General features: G+C 31.3%; 1 protein-coding gene across 1 annotated transcript in view; it reads right to left on the bottom strand.

Annotated features, from left to right (window-relative positions):
- The window catches only part of LOC127738401 (uncharacterized), a 58,015-nt gene extending 37,185 nt beyond the window's left edge, over window positions 1-20,830 (bottom strand). Inside the window, exons 1-2 of the mRNA XM_052249641.1 lie at window positions 20,525-20,830; window positions 10,759-11,116 (exon numbers count right to left, since the gene is read on the bottom strand). Coding sequence (XP_052105601.1) covers window positions 10,759-11,109 — 351 coding nt within the window. The 5' untranslated portion in view covers window positions 11,110-11,116; window positions 20,525-20,830. The remainder of the gene's footprint in view (window positions 1-10,758; window positions 11,117-20,524) is intronic.
- Between the last annotated feature and the right edge of the window lie 458 nt (window positions 20,831-21,288).

Below are 21,288 nucleotides of genomic sequence, written 5' to 3'. Positions count from 1 at the left end.
TACAGACATACAAAAGTTATACGAAAGCAAGACAGAGGCAAATATCATAAATTACAGTGTACAGATTAAACTAAATTGTTTCAAGTACATGAGTTACCCAGGAGAGCCTATACATGCATATTGATTAGTCTTATTAATTTACACAAGTTGTTAAGATCAGAAAGATTTTTGCTATTCATCAGTTCATTAAATTTTAATGAGTTTGGTTGATTTGTATATTTTTTTTCAACAACTGTCTACGATTATCATTAAATACAGAACATGTAAAAATATAATGAAATTCATCTCCAATGTCTCCAGAGTTACAAAGTAAGCATTTTCTATTTTCTCTTGCAATATTTTGCCATCTACCAGTCTCAATAGGAAATCTATGATTTCCTGTTCTCAATCTACATAATGTAATAATATTTCTATAATCATCTAAATTTATAAAATAATATTCAAATTCTTTATAATTACGATAATTTAGAGCTTTTGGTGATTCTAGCACATTAGTGTGCCATTTCTGTTTAAATTAATCAACAAGATTTTGTTTAACAATAGTATATAGCCATGTATCACTCACAAAATATTGGGTATCCCACACAAATGACAAACCACATTCATCAAGAATGAATTTAACATTTTTTAACCAAGTTATATCATTTTTATATTTATACAATGAGTACTTATATAGAATTGCAGGAAGTTTTTCTTGTTTTCTAGATAATAATTTTGTCCAGTAGTTAATTATACAGAGTTTTGTATCGATTTCCAAAGGATATCTGCCCAATTCTCCATTTATCATAAAATCAGGTGTAGACTTTTTAACCTTAATCAAAAGTTTGCAGAATTTCATATACACCCTTTCTATAACCAAATTCTTACCAAAACCCCAGACTTCACTACCATAAATTAAAATAGGTTTAACAATCTTGTCAAATAATTCAATTTGACATTCAATTGAAAGATTGTGCAATCTTCCTTTTTTGATTATGTCTTACATATATATAGCACATATTGCTTTATTTGCAGTGGCGGATCCAGGGGGGGGGGGGGGGGGGGGGGGTTTCGGGGGTTGGAATCCCCCTTTTTTTGACGATCAATGCTTTTGAATGGGGACATATGGTTGGAACCTCCCTTTTAAAATTGGCTGGATCCACCCCTGATTTTCTTGCACTTTTCTAGCCTTGAAAAACTTCCTGTTCTACTGAATAAGACATCTAGATATGTAAACTCAATAACAATTTCTAGAATAATATCGATACATGTATAATTAAACTTAACATTATTAAGTAGTCTACCTTGATGAGACAACAATGTAGCGACAATAATAACCAGAGACATTTAGTTAGCATATAAAATGTAAAGAAAAAAAAAACAATTTTATTACTCAACATCAATAAAGAGATTCAACAAATATTCAAAAAAACTGTTAAGTATACGAGTGTCATATCACTGATTTGATTAAATAGGACCAGAAATGTCTTCAAAATAATATTTGTTTATGGAACCTGATTTTCACACAATATTTGCAAAAAGTGAGAAAAAATTTTCATCTTTCATCTCAAAAACTTAACAGCGAACTCTACTATGCACAGATGTTAAGTAACTGAACGAGGGCTTAAAAAAATTGTTCACTGCAGGCTTGTTAATAGGCAGTATTTAGAATTTTATTGCAATCTTCATGCAACAATTTTTTTTTTCATTACATAAAATTTTCCATCAAATCCACAATTGACAAGTCTTCAGTCGCCATATTGAATTGCTGAAATTCTGCAGATGTTTGATTTATAAAATATAATCAAAACTAAAAATACACCTACCTCAAAAACACTGTTTTAATGAGAAATTGTCCAGATTTGAATTGTACAAGTTATGAATTAACCTTCAGTTTGAAAGTTTTCATTTGTCTGACTTTGTGGTTTGCCATTACGTTTATGCGCCAAAATCATTCATGAATTTTTATAGAATTTAATATTATCTTAAATTTATACATTTTTTCAAGCTCTATGTATCATTTCTTTAAGCAATGCATTAGAATAGGAATTACAGTAACTGTAGTTGAAGAGTTCCCACCGTCAATATTTAATTTGACAGTCACAAATATTTGTTTAAGTGTCACTTGTGATGTTATCATGATGCCATTAACATGATCAAACATGTGTTTATTGACAAATTTGAGCAAAATGGTCATTTAGTCATACATGTCTAGTTTTCAAATTGAACGTGACCTGCATTTTATGTTTCATAAGTTTGTGTTAAAATCTAATATGTTTTGTCAAATGGTCCTTTCATTATCACCTTGGAACCCCAAAAAATCCCACTTTTAATGTGACATGCAAGTAACAGGAATAACTCTTGAACAGTAAATGTTAAAACCATCAACATAAAACTTGGGGGTCAGATCTATAATTCGACAATCCTATAGTCCGACAGTCCTCCAATCGAACAAGATCCTAATATCAGTCATATCATCTGACAATCCTTGTCTCTAAAAAAAATATACCTATAGATGTGTAACATTTGTATATTCAATTATTGGTATATTTGTTTACAGAGACATGACTTCAGTGCTTGTCAGGCCACATGCAGACTTAACTATACAACTAAAGTGGGCTTAAGAAGTTTTTAACTTTTCTGTGTACGGTAATCATACATACACAGTAACACTAATAATAAGTGTTTGACTCCAATTGCGTTTGCAGAAAGTTAGCTCGATTACTAGGTGTAAAACAAAAAACTAATGGTATGCTAAGTATAACATCATGCTCACGTTCTTATAATAAATGAATGGTATTTAACCACAAATAAATGCCAAATTGCTATTTTATAGCAATGATTCAGTGTGTTTCAACAAGTATTTTGTCCTCTTTCAGATTGAGACAGTTCTCATATAATTGAATCCTGAATATGCATTAGACTCCTGTAAAGATCTCTGATGTATATAATACATAAATACAGTTTTACAATTGGGATTTTCTTATTGGACCTGGTATATATTTGATGTTGTCGGAATTGGTCAATATACTACCAACCTTGATTCCAAAGAAGGGCCAATACAGAGATGCCAGCTCTATACACTTTTTTTTTAATCAAATTATCATATCAGTCAGTATAGTCTGTAGGTCAAAGGTAAAAAAAACTGTTACTGAAATTGAATAAACATCAAGCTGCTTTTGTGTTATTTGTTTTTCGCAACAAAGCATCCATTATATCACACAAACCTAACTGCAATTGTAAATCTTCATTTACTCCTCGCCTATTCAATCCAGAGAACAAAATTTAACACCATCCTTTTCACCATATAAAGAGAATGATTTCAGTTTGTTACAAAATGGTTAAATCTGGTCTTAAATGTGAAAAAAATATTGGCCCTCAGATTGATTTATTCCATTTGAATGATTGCTATCTTTGCATTGCACAACCAGTGGTGGATTCATGGCGGCGTATGCCCTCTCCCTCTTTTATTGGAAAATATATAAATTTTAAGCATTTAATCATCCAGAAATATTTTTGACTCACTCTGCTATTTATTCACTTTTCTGCAATAACCCCCTTATAAAAAGTTATGGATCCGCCTCTGACAACATCAAGAAGACATAAAACATTGGTAAACCTTTTGGTAACTTTGGGCATTCATTTTTGGAATTCATCTTTAGTGTGTCCTCATGTTATTTGTGTTGAGGTGTTTCCTTTGTTCAATGGAGACAATCAGTACTGATTTTAACTATAATGTCCTTAAATATGTTTTTTATTTTTTCATTTCATCTCTGACCACATGTAGGAGGCTGATTTGGATCCAAGAAAAAAAATTTAACCCATCGCATGTAATATACAATTGTCAATTTCAATTCAAACCATTTGATTTGATTTCTCTCTTTATATGTATTCGGCACAATCTAGAACTGAAATTATGCTTGTAGGGGAAAAAGGAGGGTTTACTTTGCATTGAAAATCATTCAGTGAACTTTTGGTATCTGTTGTGTTTGCTGTGTTTAGTGAATGTGAACTGACTTCGTGTCATTGCCCATCTCCGTTCCGTTCTACATCTGATGATTCGATGACCTAGGAATGCTTAGGTCCAAATTATAATATATGAAATTTCTCATTCAACCACAAAATGCATTACATTTATGCGCATGTATGTTACAACTTAACTGTCATTCTCTGTATCAACTTTGACATGGTGAACAGGAATGGAATCTTAGATTAATTGTTCAAACAGTATAGGATTTAATTGGGATCCCATTTCAATGCATTTAACTTTTGAAATTTTATGCAATGTCGGACTATCGGATCGTCGTACTACTGGGCTGTCAGAATTTCGGGGTGTCGGATTACAGCTTAGCTCCTTAAAAATTGACCTGTATTGTATGATCTATGAAATTTTGTTTAAATTTCAAAAGGTTTAGTCAAGTGGGACTTTAGTTTAATTCTGGAAACCAAAATAATTCAATCTTTCAGGCAACTATAATAGGCATAACTCGAACTTAATAACTCGTAAAACAAATGTAAAAACCCTCAAAGTCGAACTTTGCCTGTATTTCATAATCCATGACATTGTGTTGGAATATCAAAAGATTTGGTCAAGTGGTACATTAATTTTTGTCTAGAAACCAAAGAAATATCAATTTTTCTAGTAACTAAAGGCATAACTTTTGTCATAAATGGTAAATGTCAAAACCATAAAAGTATATTCTATTTATCATCATAAAACAAAAGTTGACAGATGGACATAGGGATGGGCAGAACAATGGACAAACAGACAGGAAAACAGACAGTCATACAAACTGACAGACATGAGCATAACTGTATATCCCATTTTTGAGATAGGGGAAATTCCATATGAGACAAGTTCTTACCAGTGAGTATAAAGATATTTTGTCCACATTAACATATTTGTATTATATGTCTTAATTGTAGCAAAATGTCTTTTTGGGGGAGACCTTGGCTCAGATCTAAACATTAATTACAAGTGCTTTAAGCTATTTTGACATTTTGTGCCATTTTGCATGCAATAAACAAGAGGCACACCTGTGCCTGTATCGCTCACCTTGTGAAAAATAGCCAGTTTGCTAATTAGGACTTTTATATGCATATTCTATAGCTACTCTTGTGTTGCAGATCATTTTTCAATTAACATGTTTAACCTAGCCCCTATAGTTTATTTAAAAAACAGCTGAAACTGTCAAAAAACAACATTTCAGTAACAATAACTCCTGAAACTTTCAGATATTGTCATGCAGTTTACACTTTATACCTATATCCTATAGTTTTCAAAATAACAGCAAAAAACTGCAAAAAAAATGATATTTCAGGCGTAATGAGTGCAAAAACTGGTGGACAGAATTTTTTCAATTTTCAGGATAGATACATTTTGTTAGGCTGATCCTTTATGCAATTTACACTTTTAACCTTCTACCTATAAGTTACACCAAAGTAGCCAAAAACTGCTAATAAATAGAAAATGACATACATAATCATGTCTAAAATTTATATTCCTTAATCAGCATTTTTAAAAGTAACTTCTAAAAATAAATTGACAGCTAATCACCTCAAGACAATACAACATTTCTTTATACATAATTTAAAAGCAGTGTAAGGGAGGTTATCCAAACACAAAACATTGTACTTAAAACTAATTGTCCATTAACAAGGAAACACTTGTTTTTCCCCCTTTTTTGCCCCTAATTCCTAAACGGTTTGAGCTATTACCCCCCAAAGCCAATCCTAACCATCCCTTTGTGGTATGGAAACTTGTGGTATAATTTCAGAGAGATCCATACACCATTCCACAAGTTATTGTCTGGAAACTAGAAAAATGCTTATTTGGGCCCCTTTTTGGCCCCTAATTCCTAAACTGTTAGGACTATAACCACTATAATCAATGCCAACCTTCCTTTTGTGGTTATAAACCTTGTGTTTAAATTTCATAGATTTCTATTTACTTATACTAAAGTTATTGTCCGGAAACCAAATGTCTTCGGACGACGCTGACGACGACGACAACGACGACATGATACCAATATACGACCACAAAATTTTTTGCGGTTGTATAAAAATTGGGTGAAAAAAAGACATCTATACTTCAGGAGCAATAACTCCAAAATCTACTTCAGAAGTTAGATATTTCTCCAATTTTCAGGGTGGCTACATCTTGTCATGCTGATCATTTTTGCAATTTTCACTCTTAAGCTAGCTCTTATAGTTTTTAAAACAATGGCAAAAAAATGTCAAAAAGTTAAATATTAACATTTCAGGGGCAGTAACTCAAAATTAGATAGTCAGATTTTCCCAAAACATTCATGGTAGATAGAACTTGTTGTGCTGGCCATATTTACTCTGTCAGTTTTTCTTAAATTACTATAGTTTATGAAATAATAGCCAAAAATGTAGTTTGACCCCTATGTTCTATTTTTTGGCAAGGCAGCTGATTGATCAACTTAGACAAAAATAACAAACTCTATAGTTGACATCCTATAGATGAAGCAGACAAACCTTGGTTTCAATCCAATGAGCAGTTTCAGAGTAGAAGGTTTTTAAAAAAAGTTCAGGAACAACAGGCGACAGATGACGGACTACGAAAACAAAGTGATGGCAAAAGCTAAAAAACTTGGTAGACCTTAAGTTATTATGAAAGACACATTTTCAGAAATATAAGTTCGATATCTAAGAGTCAGAAGTTATAATGTTTAATAAATATCTTTGAAGATGTTTGATAGATTCATAATACTTTTTTTTACTATAATTCAATGAGCCAAAAAGGTTGCCTTATCATACCTTCTCCTTTCAAATTATGATTTAATGGCATTAAATGTATTGTAGAAAAGGCTTAGAAGGGCAAACATTCAGAATTTTTGTACATTGAAGCAACATAAAAGACATGCTAGAGAGAAAGCCATTCTAGTTTGAATCAAAGTACTGAAGAACTGAACATCGGATGACCACAAGTTCTGGTGGATGGTCTCAGAAAAAACAAGTTGCTTTCTTTACAAAAAGAAAAGCAATACGTGAACCTAAGACCGCTGACTGGTCACCAAAAGATTGTTGCTGAATTTTTGTTTGCTTTTGAATTAAAATAATTGACTGTGAATAGAAGGAGATAATGATGAAGCTAAACTACCTTTATTAAAAATTTGTAATAGTGTGTACATTCTTGCACAAGTTAGTTGAAAGCAATGTATGATAGGTGTGAATAGAAAAGTGTATATACAGCTACTGTTTGAACATTTTAAAGCTTGACTATTTCATTTATTACTTGGGATTGTACATCATTTTTTGATAATCCTATTGCAAATCCCAGTTTCTACAAACCGGATGCATAATGCAAATTGCACAAACCAATCGCAATATAAATTTAAGCTCTCAGTTTGCTTTATAATCTGGATGCATTTATTTTGTCTATCACATCTTTATATTTTGTTTCCTGCATGGATGCCTGCATATTCTCAACTCGTTATTGAAGTTGTCTGTACTCATGGTAGATGTACAGATAAATTTAAAGTCCATTTTCCATGTGAAGTGAAACCTTGTGGCATGCAACTTATAAGAAGGTTTCGTATATTTTTCTTGAGAGTAACACACCAGTTTCATTTGGACCTCTTATATAGAGACTTATTTTGGTCTCATAAAACATCTCAAATTTTAAGGATTTCCTGATTTTACTTTAATCAATCCAAATATTTTACAGGGAAACTTGGTTTTGAAGAATATCTTATTTTCAGAAGTTTTATGGATACCTGAACATACTCTCAAAAGAACCAATTTATATAAAAAGACATGTAAATATAAAAGAAATACCAGGATTAACATGTCGCAAGACGCGAGTTAAGTCTACAAAGAATCATCAGTGACGCTCGAATAAAAATAGTTAAAAAGGCCTGAAATAAAGTACGAAGTTAAGTAATCTATTCCTTGAGTAGAAAATTCTTGGCATTTCGAAAATGTCAAAGTTTATAAAAGGACAGTGACTCAAAAAAAGAAAACAAAAGAGAAACAGCTAGAGGTCCATGCTTGAAAGTCACATGGCAAGCTCTTATTGCGCAGATATATTGCCGTGTCCTGAATTTAGATAAGAAAAGCGAAAATTCGAGAGGAATTTTTGTGAACGCAAACCGATAGTGTGCGTATGAACAGGGTGATGTATAATGTGAATGAATCAAGACGTGTAGGATAGCTGACCAACACAATGAATACAATTTTCAAAACCGTACCATAGTACAAATATTTAGATGCTATAAGGTTGAACTAATAAAAGAAAAAAAAAGAAAAAAAAGTAATTAACATTATGATAGTAATTAAATTTTGTTATGATTATAGCAAAATATTAATTACGTTTTTTGTGAGATGCAAGGATTTAAAATCCTTGTGAATTGAAACCACGCAAGTATTTTTTCATTCACGACCGTTTAAAATTTAGATATTTAGCTAACTTTGGGTATGCATCCATGATCATTGGTGCTCATACGTTACATATAATTTTCATAAATGTAATGACTGATCAAACCTGTGAGACATAATGCACGTATACATTACAATTTTAATTATATTCTATAATTATTAGGAATAAATTCAGTCTCAGTTTTACCTTAACAATGAATAGTCTCTTAGTCTGGTAGTCTCTATTAATGAAATTAGATATTTTTTTACAGAAAAATCCTTTTGTTTGATTATCTTTCTGCTTAAAATCCGACCACTGTGTTTCTGACCTTAGATAAATATTTTTAACAGTAATATCGTTTTCTTAATTTTCTTCATTCTTTCCGGCATTTTGTCATGCTATGATTGAAATACTATTATCAAATGATAAACGTTCAGAAATAATCAGTTTATTCTGGGTCATTGTATATCAATAAACTATTTCCAGATTTATTAAATACAACACACACAACGCGTAGAGGGACCATCTCAAAGCATGAATTATATAATTGCTTTATCATTATACTTGATATCTTACATTTACATTATTAAAAACATATATGTTTTGTCAAAAGGCAAATAGGTTCCAACATATAAATGATTTTTAGAATGCAACCTAGTCTTTATTGTTTTACTTTCAAATCTACAAATGAACCGTTTGTCGGATTGTTGAAATATACAATGTCACGTTGTAGCCTATCCATAGAGAGACCGTATCAAAGACATAAACAACTACCTATATAAATGATGGAAAATTTTCGAGACGTTCCCAGAATCATGATTCCGAGGATATCGCGTGGCCCATAGACATTTCCAACACTCGCCAATATATAAGCGTTAACCCCCTGAGGGGGTTTCACACAAAAATCATATATCTATACCTGAAAGTTAGGTTAAGGTACAGAGATATATTTTTTTCTGAGACAAGTTCCTGTGTGGATGATGAATAAATGACAGGGAATTCAACCTCACCATAATAATTATTATATTGTAGTGATATGTATAATCTGGTTTGTTGTTATATATTACATGAATACTTGTATAACAGTTATATATATAGAAGATCATCTCTCAAGGTTTTCTTCTGCATGCGTTAGCACAAATTTTCGGTATTCATGATTTGTTACTGATATATATATTTCTAACGACAAAACATATTCATATCATTTATCTATGTTCTTAAAAAGTATTTTCATGAGTATTCATTTATAACAAGCGAAAAGGATTGTTATTTTGCACTCGATAATATCCGCGTATTTATACGAAATACATTCGGTTATCAGTCAAAAGCACAAAGAAATTTCTGCGGCAACATAACACCAGTATGACCTCTCAAGGTCACATCCGATGTAAAAAGCAATTATGTTCTGGAAAACATTCAAATGTAAAAAGCAACTATGTTCTAGAAAACAAACTGTTTCATGATTAAAAGTGTACAAATACGTGTAGACTTAATGGACAGTGCAATTTTTATTGTGACGTTACACAAGCGCAACCAATGTGTTATTGGAATTAGAACAGGGCTACATTTGTACAAGAACACCATATTAGAATACTGATCAGATTTGAAAAAGTTTCTTTTTTACAGGTACATTTTGGGGCTTATTTAGCCCTGTAAATTCATTGAAAATAAAAAAAATTTGTATGGTTGTCATTATTAATCAATCATTTATGCTTCAAAAAAAGAGCTGCCAGGCATAGATGACACAATTTTCCTGTGATGAGTCAGAAAAGTGATGTGATAAAGGAGATTTTTCATAAAAAATAGACTAACAGAAACATTTGGCTTACTTAACAGAAAGCAAAAGCAAGGCCCAATTATATTTTGCCAGTGAATAGATAAACAAAAAATACACTTACTGTTTAATTATTTTTTGGGCAGACCGTAGTGTTCGATTGCATTTCCTAAGCATGTGTAAGGAAACATTTATGATTATCATTTTGCTGAATTTTCTGTCATTCTTTAACTATATAACCAATGAAAAAAGTATATTTTAAACTAAAATTGCTTGGTTTTATATTTAAATACATTGAACTTGCAATGCTCATTCAACATTTGAAAAAGGTGAATACATGACATATATTATATGCACTCAGGCATATTTTGTTTGTGCACGTCGAGGTAAAAAGGAAGTATTTCTGATTTAATCAAATATCTACTTTATCTTTTTAAATAGTTTTTAAAATAGTTTTGCTTACTTTCAATGTGTAGATGACAATAAAAAATTTTCACTGCAAATATCCTGTATAATCGCTAATGCTTAAATTAAACTGACATCTATTGCTAAGGCAACTCATCATATTTTTAACCCAATCTATTTGTTTTTATTTGTTCCTCTGATTTTTCTATAATATTACCTCGGATTCTTCTATATCATAAAGTAACAAAACAACTGCAAGTCTGTTGATTCTCTGTGATTTCTCTAAACTGATCAACAACTCAAATGAACACCAAGGACTTTTTAACGAATTCTTTGACATAAACAGCAATGTTTTGTCTATCTTATGTATTAATTTAGTAATTGCAGGTACAACATGATTTCCTGGTCTTAACTCATCTTGTCCACAAATTTGTATGTTCCTTGCTTTTAATTTTGGAACCACTTCATTGCTAACAAGAAAACTGTCTTCTAATTCATTGCTGTGAGATATGAATACCTTCAATTTACCATCAGATTCTTCTATATCTAAGCATCCATCTTCCTCCATCTTTTCACTGAAAAAAAAAACAAAACATAAGGATAAATTTAATAAACAGCTGCGCCATGAGCGCATGATACGCCCGTCGCTTTTTCAAAGAATATAGTTCAATAACTTCTCAATGTCATATCAGAAATTTAAAAAAAAATAAAGGGAGTTTATCTTAATATATATAAACCAGTCACCAAAGTTTCACGAAAACTGCTCAAAGCACTTTAAAACAAGGAATTATTTGATTCTGGTATAATTTTGAATTCTGGAAAATTGATTAGAAATGTATGATGAAAACTAACCCAACTAAATAGGGTTAGCCATGCGTGCATGGCTAAGGTTAATTTTACTTTCACTATCATTTCAGTATGAACTAACTAACCCACCTTAGCCATGCGCGCATGGCTAACCCTATTTAGTTGGGTTAGTTTTCATCATATATTTGTCATCAATTTTCCAGAATTCAAAATTATTCCAGATTCAAATAATTCCTTGTTTTAAAGATATTGTCTGAAAACTGGAAAATCACCCCTTTTTATGAATAAAATCCCATAACTCGGAAAAGTAAAATCTACAAATTTATAAAAATTGAAAGGGAGCTCATGTCAGTAGATATAAACAATTCATCAAAGTTTCTTCAATGTCATATCAGAAATTTAAAAAAAACTAAAGGGAGGTTATCTTAATAGATATAAACAATTCACCAAAAGTTTCATGAAAACTGCCGAAAGCATTTTTGAGTTATTATCTGAAAACTGGATAATCCTCCTTTTTTTAATGAATAAAACCCCATTACTCGGAAACATAAAATCAAAAATTTATAAAAATCGAAAGGGAGCTCATGTCAGTAGATATAAACAATTCACCAAAGTTTCATGCAAATTAGTTAAAGCTTATTTGAGTTATTGTCCCACATGTGGACGATGGACGGACAGACAACTGTATACCATAATATGTCCGTAAACGGGCGTATAAAAACACTCTGCAATGTACATCCTAATTTACGGATAATAAAGGTTGAATTCTATGTTGAAAGTCTTTGAGATCAATCTTACTTCAGGTATCACTCCAACTTAACATTATCTATCATCCATGAAAATAAGGTCAAGGTCAGATGTATACCTTGCAATGATTCTAAGCAACAAATACAGTTGACCTACATGTATAATCTATAATAACTGATAATCTGTTGTAACCACAAAAGCTTGATGTTGATCCATTTACCATGAAATAAGGTCAATGGGCATGTAAACCTTAAAATTATTCTATACATCAAATATAGCTAACCTGTTACTTATATATAGTTTCAAAGAAACTGGCCTAATCATGAAAACTGAACAGTTGACCAATGAACCATGAAAATGTGGTTAAGGGCAGATGAACATTGTCACAGCAACATGTACCAATTACATTCAAATATTTGATTTTTGACTCATTAAAGTATCTGAGAAAATAACCTAATGACAAAATTTTTAAAGATTTCCAATAAGCCATGAAAATGAAGAAAATTTCAAGATGAACCCTGTCAGAGGGAAGTGCACATTACAATAATTTAATTCCTTAAACATAGTTGACTCATTTCTTATATTAATAGTTTCAGTTTCAAAGAAACTGAACTGATCACAAAAACTAAAATAGCAGTTGGCCAATGAACCATATTTTAGGTTAAAGTTAGAAGAACCCTGCCAGAGTGCAACTAATAATTATAATATTTTTCAAACAAAGTTGATTCAATACACATAAATATAGTATTAAAGAAACTGAGCTCATCATAAAATCTTAGGTCAAGGTCAGATGAACCCTGTCTGATGGACATGTATACCTTGCAATGATTTAATAAAACAAATACTCTGAGTTGAGCAATAAATAACTAAATATAAACCATGTAAAAAATAAAATGCTCTGCTGGGCGCAGCTTGATACGACCACAGAGGTCGAACCCTGAACAGTTGGGGCAAGTATGGACACAACATTCAAGCTTGATACAGCACTGAATTTGGATTGTGATTAAATATTTGTCAATTTGACACAGCATAGGTTTCTGACACAGAATGAATGTGGTCTAAGAACTTAAAAATTCTTAATTTACCTATTCAAACCATATTTTTTCTATATTTATATTATTATTATTTGCTTTTATATATAAATCAGAAATAACCAATTTGAAATTGAAAATTTTAAAGAAAAAAAAAGGAAAAAAAAATCCCCCCCCCCAATTTTTTGAACCCCCTTATGATTCATCACCCCCAAACTCAATCCCATCCTTCCCTTTGTGGTATGGTACCTTGCAGTACAATTTTAGAGAGATCCATACACTTGAACACAAGTTATTGTCTGGAAACTAGAAAAATGCTTATTTTTGACCCCTTTTTGGCCCCCTTATTCCTAAACACTTTGGGCAATTACCCCCAAACTCAATTCCAGCTTTCCCTTTGTGATATGGAACCTTGTAGTACAATTTCAGAAAGAATCATACACTTACACACAAGTTATTGTCATGAAACTAGAAAAAAGCTTGTTTTTTGCCCCTTATTCCTAAAATTTTGAGGCAATTACCCCCAAAATCAATCCCAGCATTTCCTTTGCGATATGGAACCTTGTGGTACAATGTCAGAGAGATCCATACACTAACACACAAGTTATGTCTGGAAGTTACAAAAATGCTTATTTTTGGCCCCTAATTCCTTAACTGTTGGTATTATAACCCCCAAAATCCATCCCAACCTTCCTTTTGTGGTATTTAACCTTATGGTAAAATTTCATAGAGATCCATTCACTTAAACTGAAGTTAGAGTGCGAAAACCAATGTGTCTTCCGACGACGACGACGCCAACGTCATACCAATATACGACTGCAAAATTTTTTTGCGGTGGTATAAAAATATGGTTACTGAACCATGAAAAGTAGATGAAGAACAACAGACATATTTCAAAACAAAACATTATAACCATAAGATAACCGAGTACAAAGATACGAATTATCCAGCATTTCTTATTCTTTTTAAGTTTTCTGATTTTTGCAAATTATTTACACTTTTACTGCTGGATAAGCATTTTTATGTTTCATCTTCTTGGACATTCCATGCAAGCAAGGCAAAAGGAATCTCGAATTTTAAGATGGGTTAGGTTGTCAAAAATCAAGTAATTTGTATGTAAATAACCTTCTGCAATAAATCTGTGTTTGGATGAGTGGGACTGGTGTTGGTGTTTGGTGTTTGGTGTAGTTTGTTGTACTGTCCAATATTTTTGGTAATTCCTGTTAAATACTTTTTTCTGAATTATCGGATTCCACTAAATTATTCTGTGAAGCAGTATCTGCTTAGGCCAAAAATAAAATTAAAATTGTTTGATGCTGCTTACCTACATGTACCCACATTAAAAGCAGCCTACAAATTTTATGACACAAATTATTTCACATTTAAAAAAAAAAGTTTTTTTTTGCTCTAACATTGCTTTCTTGTCTAAAACATGTAACTAATATCTTATTGGCAAAAAAAAAAAAAAAAAAAATCCTACCTACCTACCTAACCTTACAAGGCATGGGTAGGCAACATCATACAAAGAATTTGTTAAGGGTAGCCTTACCCTTCTGGGGCACCTTAGATTATCTAAAACTTTTGATGGGGTTAGTGTTGCTCAGTCTTTATTTTTCTGTGTAGTGTTTTGTGGTCTGTTGTCTATTGACTCTATTCATCATTGCAATGGGATTGTTTGTTTTTCATATAACTCTTTATTGTTCCTTTGCATTTTCTGTCTCTTTTTTCATATTATTATATGATGGAATAAATAACTTTACATTCCTATGTCCCCATTAAGACTTCAGAAGCAAATTATTCTAAAACAAATTTAATAGAATGAAATATTTCTTCCTGTGATATACTTTCATAGCAACAACTATCTTTGCATACTTATAATTTGAAACCATACATGAGTCAGTAAACAGTATATTTTAATTTGATCAAAAGCTATTTTAAAAATATCAATGTTCTTTATAGTGGAAATCAGTTTAAATCTCAGGAAAAGTTACTCGAATAAAAGCTGCTTCACACAATTAATATATTGATATTAATTCCTAACTGAATTGAACTGACCAATATGAAGAACTGATTATTGCGAACCCAATGAAAGTTTTCCACAGTGCCATCTCTATCTTGACCAGGTATTTAAACTTTTGTAAGTTCACCTGTCCTATTGAATAAATACAATAGCTATTGTTCTCTGTGGAGTTTATTCTCTGGGACCTTTAAATTACTTCTAAGAGAAATCTATCATTCATTGATTAAATTACCTGAGTAAAAAAATTATCTTATATATAGACAAAAATACTTTTTTTATACTCATTAACTGCGTGTGATGATGTATTTATTCAATATTAATAACATATTTTCATTCAGTTTAATATAAACATCGATTCAATCATAAAAAGTTGATTTCTGACAAAACTTTCAACAGTGTTCCTTAAAAAAAAATGTTTGACATGAATAAAAACTTGAAAATTATGATGTTTCCAATTAAGATCTTCTTAAATGTATTCTATAACTAAACAAAAAAAAAAATCAAATTTCAATAGGAACATAGACAACACTTTTGTTAGAAATCAACTTTTTATGATTGAATCAATGTTTATATTAAACTGAATGAAAATATATTATAAATAGTGAATAAATACATCATCACACGCAGTTAATGAGTATAAAAAAAGTATTTTTGTCCACATATAAGATAATTTTTTTACTCAGGTAATTTAATAGGACAGGTGAACTCACAAAAATTTACACCCCAGTTCTATTGTTATACTTCATAGTTTCTATTTCTGAAACAAGTGTAAATTGAATAGATCTATTGTTAGAATAACAAAGGATTTTGACCACAGGGTGTGACGAGCGGGGTTTCTGGAAACCCCTGCTTCTACATCCGCAAACAAAGTCCATTGTTATTCGTAACAATAGAAATTGATTTTTTTTTTAAATAGCATGAACATAAGAAACTACTAATAGTGTTCACTACAAATTGTTTCAAGATATTAAAAAAACACATTTTAGGAAATTCCAATTGCGAAAAAAAATTAAGCATCTATTTTGAATACAAAAATAATCCTTTAAATACTCCTTTGTCTGAAGGTAATCTTTTTTATCCCAGTCATATGTCTCTATTCTAAAGCATTGGTCTTTTAAAAAAAAATGGGGATTCTAACTCCCAGGACACCCCCCCCCCCCCCCCCCCCCCCCCGTCTTATACCCGTCCATATTGACAACTGCATACAAGGAGCATGATGTATTTTTTGTTTGTAATAAGAATACACGAAACGGTCAACCTTGACCCGCTGATCCATTTTAGCACATGGATTTAACGTTAAATACCTGGTCAAGATAGAGATGGCACTGTGGAAAACTTTCATTGGGTTCGCAATAATTGGTGGCAATTAAGTTATTAACACACCAGTGAAATCTGTAAATGAGCAAACTGACTCCGTTTTGGAAAAAAATGAAACCAGAATTCTTGACAAAGACAACCACACAACCTTTAAGTAGCAACTGATCAAATTGGTGAAAACTTAGACAAGAGGCTCCTTCCAGTTGAAAGTTTTTTCAGAAAAAGTATTGATATATGAAATATTGTTTTTTCACCTCAATCATGGGAAAGTCAAATTGAGATATATCTCAAAAGGTAAATCATGATGGTATAATAATTTTGGCATGTCAAGAGTAGATATCAACATTGACCTTGTGTCAAAATTTCAAGGAAAAATTGATATCACATCTCTTCTGTATTGATTGCCGTTACATTATTTTAAAATAACTCCAAAACATGCAAAATTCAGGAAAAAATTGATATCTAAGGACAAGAACTACTTTTAAATATGGACAATGATCCTCATCTGTTGATCATTTTTGCTGTTCATTGTTTCTCTCTATATGTTACAATTTTGAAAATAATAGCAAAAAAATGCAGACAAGAGGCTCATAAGAGCCTGAATTGCTCATCTGGCAAAACTATGCCAATTCAAAATTTATTTTTACCTTAATCAAATTGGTCATGATTGCTTATTTGTAGAAATTATCTAGCTGATAGCCCTATCTTTTAAAGTGTTTGAGATAATATCCAAAAATAAAAAAATGGGTAAAATTGCATTTCAGGTTTAATAACTGAAAGGAGTCAATTGATGATTTCAGTTGTGATAATTTATTTGTAGAAATCATCTTGGTGATTTTTGCTGTTTACAGTTTCTCTGTTTTTATCATATTTTTAAGATTAAATCTTGATCCTTTATATGGTGACTTATTTGAAGATCTTAACTTTCAAATCATTGTTGCTGTATACAGTTTAACTCTTTCTATTATTATAATAGTATTCAAGAAAAAATCCCCAAAAAACACAACAACAATATGGTAAAAATTGCCATTCAAGGGCAATAACTCCTAAAAGGGTCAATTAACCATCATGACTATACTGACTTATTTGTAGGTTTTGGTTTGTTGATCAGTTTTGCTGCATACACTTTCTCTCTAACATGTCTAATGAAGGTATTATAGTTTTAAAGATAATTGCCAAAAATGCAATGAATGGGTAAAAAATTGTTAAAAAAGGGCAATTAATTACTCTTATAAGAATTCAATGACCATTTCAGTAATGTTGACAGTCATTGATCTTGCTGATATTGGGTTGTTTACAGGTTCTCTCTTTCTATAATCATTTTCAAGATAGATACAAATAAATCCCACAATAAATGGATAAAAATCATAATTTAAGGGCTATAACTCTCATGAGGACCTCAACTGACAATTACTGTTATGCTACTTTAATCGAAGATCTTATCTTTGTGCTCCTTTTTGTAGTTATCAGTTTCACATAGTTGCTATAGTTTTCCCAAAAAAACCAAAAAGGCAAAAAATGGTAAAAACTGTCATTCAAGGGAAATAACTCATACAAGGAGTATATTGACAACTGTTTACAGTTTCTCTCTATCTATTTTTAGTTTTCAAGTTAATTGGCCAAAATACAAAAAATGGGTACAAGCCACCATTATAGGGCAAAACTTTCTAAATGGAGTTGTCTGATAACTTTGCTGGATATAACATGTATAAGGAAAGTAGTTATGTCTTGTCATGCTGATCATTTTGGTCATGCTGGATTTTCTCTAACTATAATTTTCAAGATATAAGTTAGTAACTTGCATCTATCCTTATTTTAAATTTATAACCATGTTGGCCATATCGGTTGATAGGTTAGAACTAAAAACACACACTCTATACCCAAGATCATTCCGGCCAAGGTTGGTTGAATTTGGTCTAGTGGTTTCAGAATAGAAGACTTTTAAAAAGGTGATAACAATTGGCCACAAGGGACATCAAATGATGAGGATAGCCAATAGGGCAGGATGAGCTAAAATACTTTGTCAAAAGAAGGAAACAATATGATATATTATTGATTAAACATTTTTTATTGGCTTAGTTTTTGGTCCAAGGTCCATGACTATGGAGCCAAAGACAAATAATGCGAAATTATATTATGCTTATCAGAAAAAAAGAATTGGGTGCGCTGAAGGCGGGTGCACAAGTGTTCTTTTAACATCAATTAAAAGAATAATTTTATTTTGAATTACTGATAGCTCAATGAATTGCAAAATTGGGTTATTATAAATCAGGAAGAGAATGACATAGTGGTTAACAATAAAAAAATATATGATTTGTTTACTTTGTCCCCATATAAATTGTATACCAAAAAACTTAACCAACTCAATTTCGTGTCACCTCTGGGATTAAGAACTGATTTAACTTATAGGAAGGTCTATATACAATGTACATTTTTAACCCCTGAGTGAATTTTCTCCTGCTTAAATATTTTAAACAAGAAATCTCCATTTCCTCTTCCCAAAATTTGTTGTTTAGAAAAATTAAAGTTTTCACTATCTTCTATTGGAAACATCATGAATCTGAATATGTTTTCTCTTTGTTTTGTCAAAATTATGACATCTACAAGTTAAGCATCATTATTATGTTTTACAGCATCTGTATGTGTCTATGTTTGACAGTTGTATGAGCATAAATTATTCAGCTGTCACTAAGTATTATGAAGGCATAGTAAGCCAAATAAACTTTTATTTTTATATCTAGGAAAAAGACTGGTATGGCTGCATTATCACCTGGATATATACCACCCTCAAAAATCCAATTATATCAAACGACTGTCCTCTCTTTATGGCCTAATTTAAGTAAGTACCATTAAAAGGAAACAATCATTTGATTTCTTTAAATGTAGCTTCTTTCTGAACATCAATCTAAGACACCAATTTCTGTAATTTATGATGAATTCGGTTGATACCTATATATACAAACCTACAAATTATGAAAGCTTTTCTAAAAGGATGTACATTCAAAAGGTGTCATTATTTGCTACAATAGGTCCTGTAGGTCATGCATGCAATGCTAAAATCCTTCAAACATTGCCTAATCATCATGCCAATATATTATGGTCAACTCTATACTACATGTAAATGGAAAACAATCTCACTATAAAGTATAACATTTCTGGACATGTCAGGTCCCAAAAGGAGTATATACATGTGTATATAGCATTCACAAATTGTCATTTTTCTACAACAGACCAATGCCAATGATCAAGACAGCAGCCAAATGACACAAATTGAGGTCAACATTCTGTCTTCAACAATAGACCACAGGCGCTTGGGGAATTGACCCCTTTTTCTAAATATTTTTTTTGTTCTATTTTAATTTTTATTTTATAGTAAACATTCTTTAATATTATCTTAACCTATTTTTACTTATCAAATGTGTTCTTGCTCTTATCCATCAGATAATTACAATATAACAGTTGTTTATATATGATTTGGTATCTCCCTAAATTACTCAGTTTGGTGACAACCCGTCAAATGGAGTACTATTCCCCAAATGAGTGACAATCCCTCATTTGAATAATCATTTGATAATGCTAAAAACAAAATTTTCTTAATTGAGTCTTTTTACTTAAAATGGCACATACTCATAAAAAAATGCAGCAAATTTTCCAAAACTTAAGATGAAAAGCTCGAACCTGATATACTGAATAGTTACAAGCCTATGTAAACTTCGAAAAATTGACAATTTTCAAGGCTACTAACTTTAAAAAAACCCTAAATAAAAATGTTGTTCTTTGGAAGAAGTTGTTCCATTTCCTATAGATTTGTGTCATTTTAAGTAAACAGACCCAATTAAGAAATTTAATTTATTTTTAGCACTATGAAATGATCACTCATTTGGGGGATAGTTCCCCATTTAGTGGGTTGTCCCCGGCGATCTTAAAGTTGAAAACTTCTTTTGCCGCCTCGTGATTATAATCAAAACTTATGAACTAACTTACAATTGCAAATTATAACTATGAGCTCTCATTGACGTGTATTCCATATCTTTTATCAGACATAAAATAAATGAACTTACCTTCATTCGAAAAACCTGTATAAATGAAAGTTATCGTGTGCTCGATCGTGTGGCTTTCCAGATTATAATTAAAACGTTGAAACAAACTTTCCCAACTTTCGTTAATCAAAAACGAAAGTAAGTCTTTTATTTATTTTTTTGCGTACAGCATTAGAAATTCTCTATTTAACCAATAACGGATTCTTGCAGGTTTTAAATTCCATACAATGATTACAATGTTTTTTTTCTCAAGACAATAGAATAATAATATATAGCAATAAGAACAATGGATAGTCTATGCATGCACATGAGAGAAATGTTAATATGGAAGACAAGATTGTAAGGATTATTTCCCTTTGAACAGTATCTGATAACCTTACGCCACATGACAAAATTATGTCTTTTGAGCTGATCAGAGACATATATATTGTATGTAATTGAGACCATATTTCATTTACAACGGAGCTGGATACTTTACTAAACACTGTCACACACTAGTATCCATGCAAAAATATAATTTCAGATATAATGAAATGACATTGACCTGCAATTCAAAGCCCATTAATGATTAATACCATTAAGGTTAAAAAAAAACATAGGCTAGCCAACTCAAAGCAGACAGACTTGTAAAAACTTTGCTTTTATCTTAACTATATTTTTAGCTCACCTGGCCCGAAGGGCCAAGTGAGCTTTTCTCATCACTTGGCGTCCGTCGTCCGTCGTCCGGCGTCGTCCGTCGTCGGCGTAAACTTTTTACATTTTGAACCTCTTTTAGAGAACCACTG

This window comes from Mytilus californianus, unplaced genomic scaffold (assembly GCF_021869535.1).
Source record: "Mytilus californianus isolate M0D057914Y unplaced genomic scaffold, xbMytCali1.0.p SCAF_4, whole genome shotgun sequence".
Lineage (NCBI taxonomy): Eukaryota > Metazoa > Mollusca > Bivalvia > Mytilida > Mytilidae > Mytilus > Mytilus californianus.
Note: the sequence above shows the minus strand (reverse complement) of the source record. Positions and strands in the feature narration are given on the sequence as shown.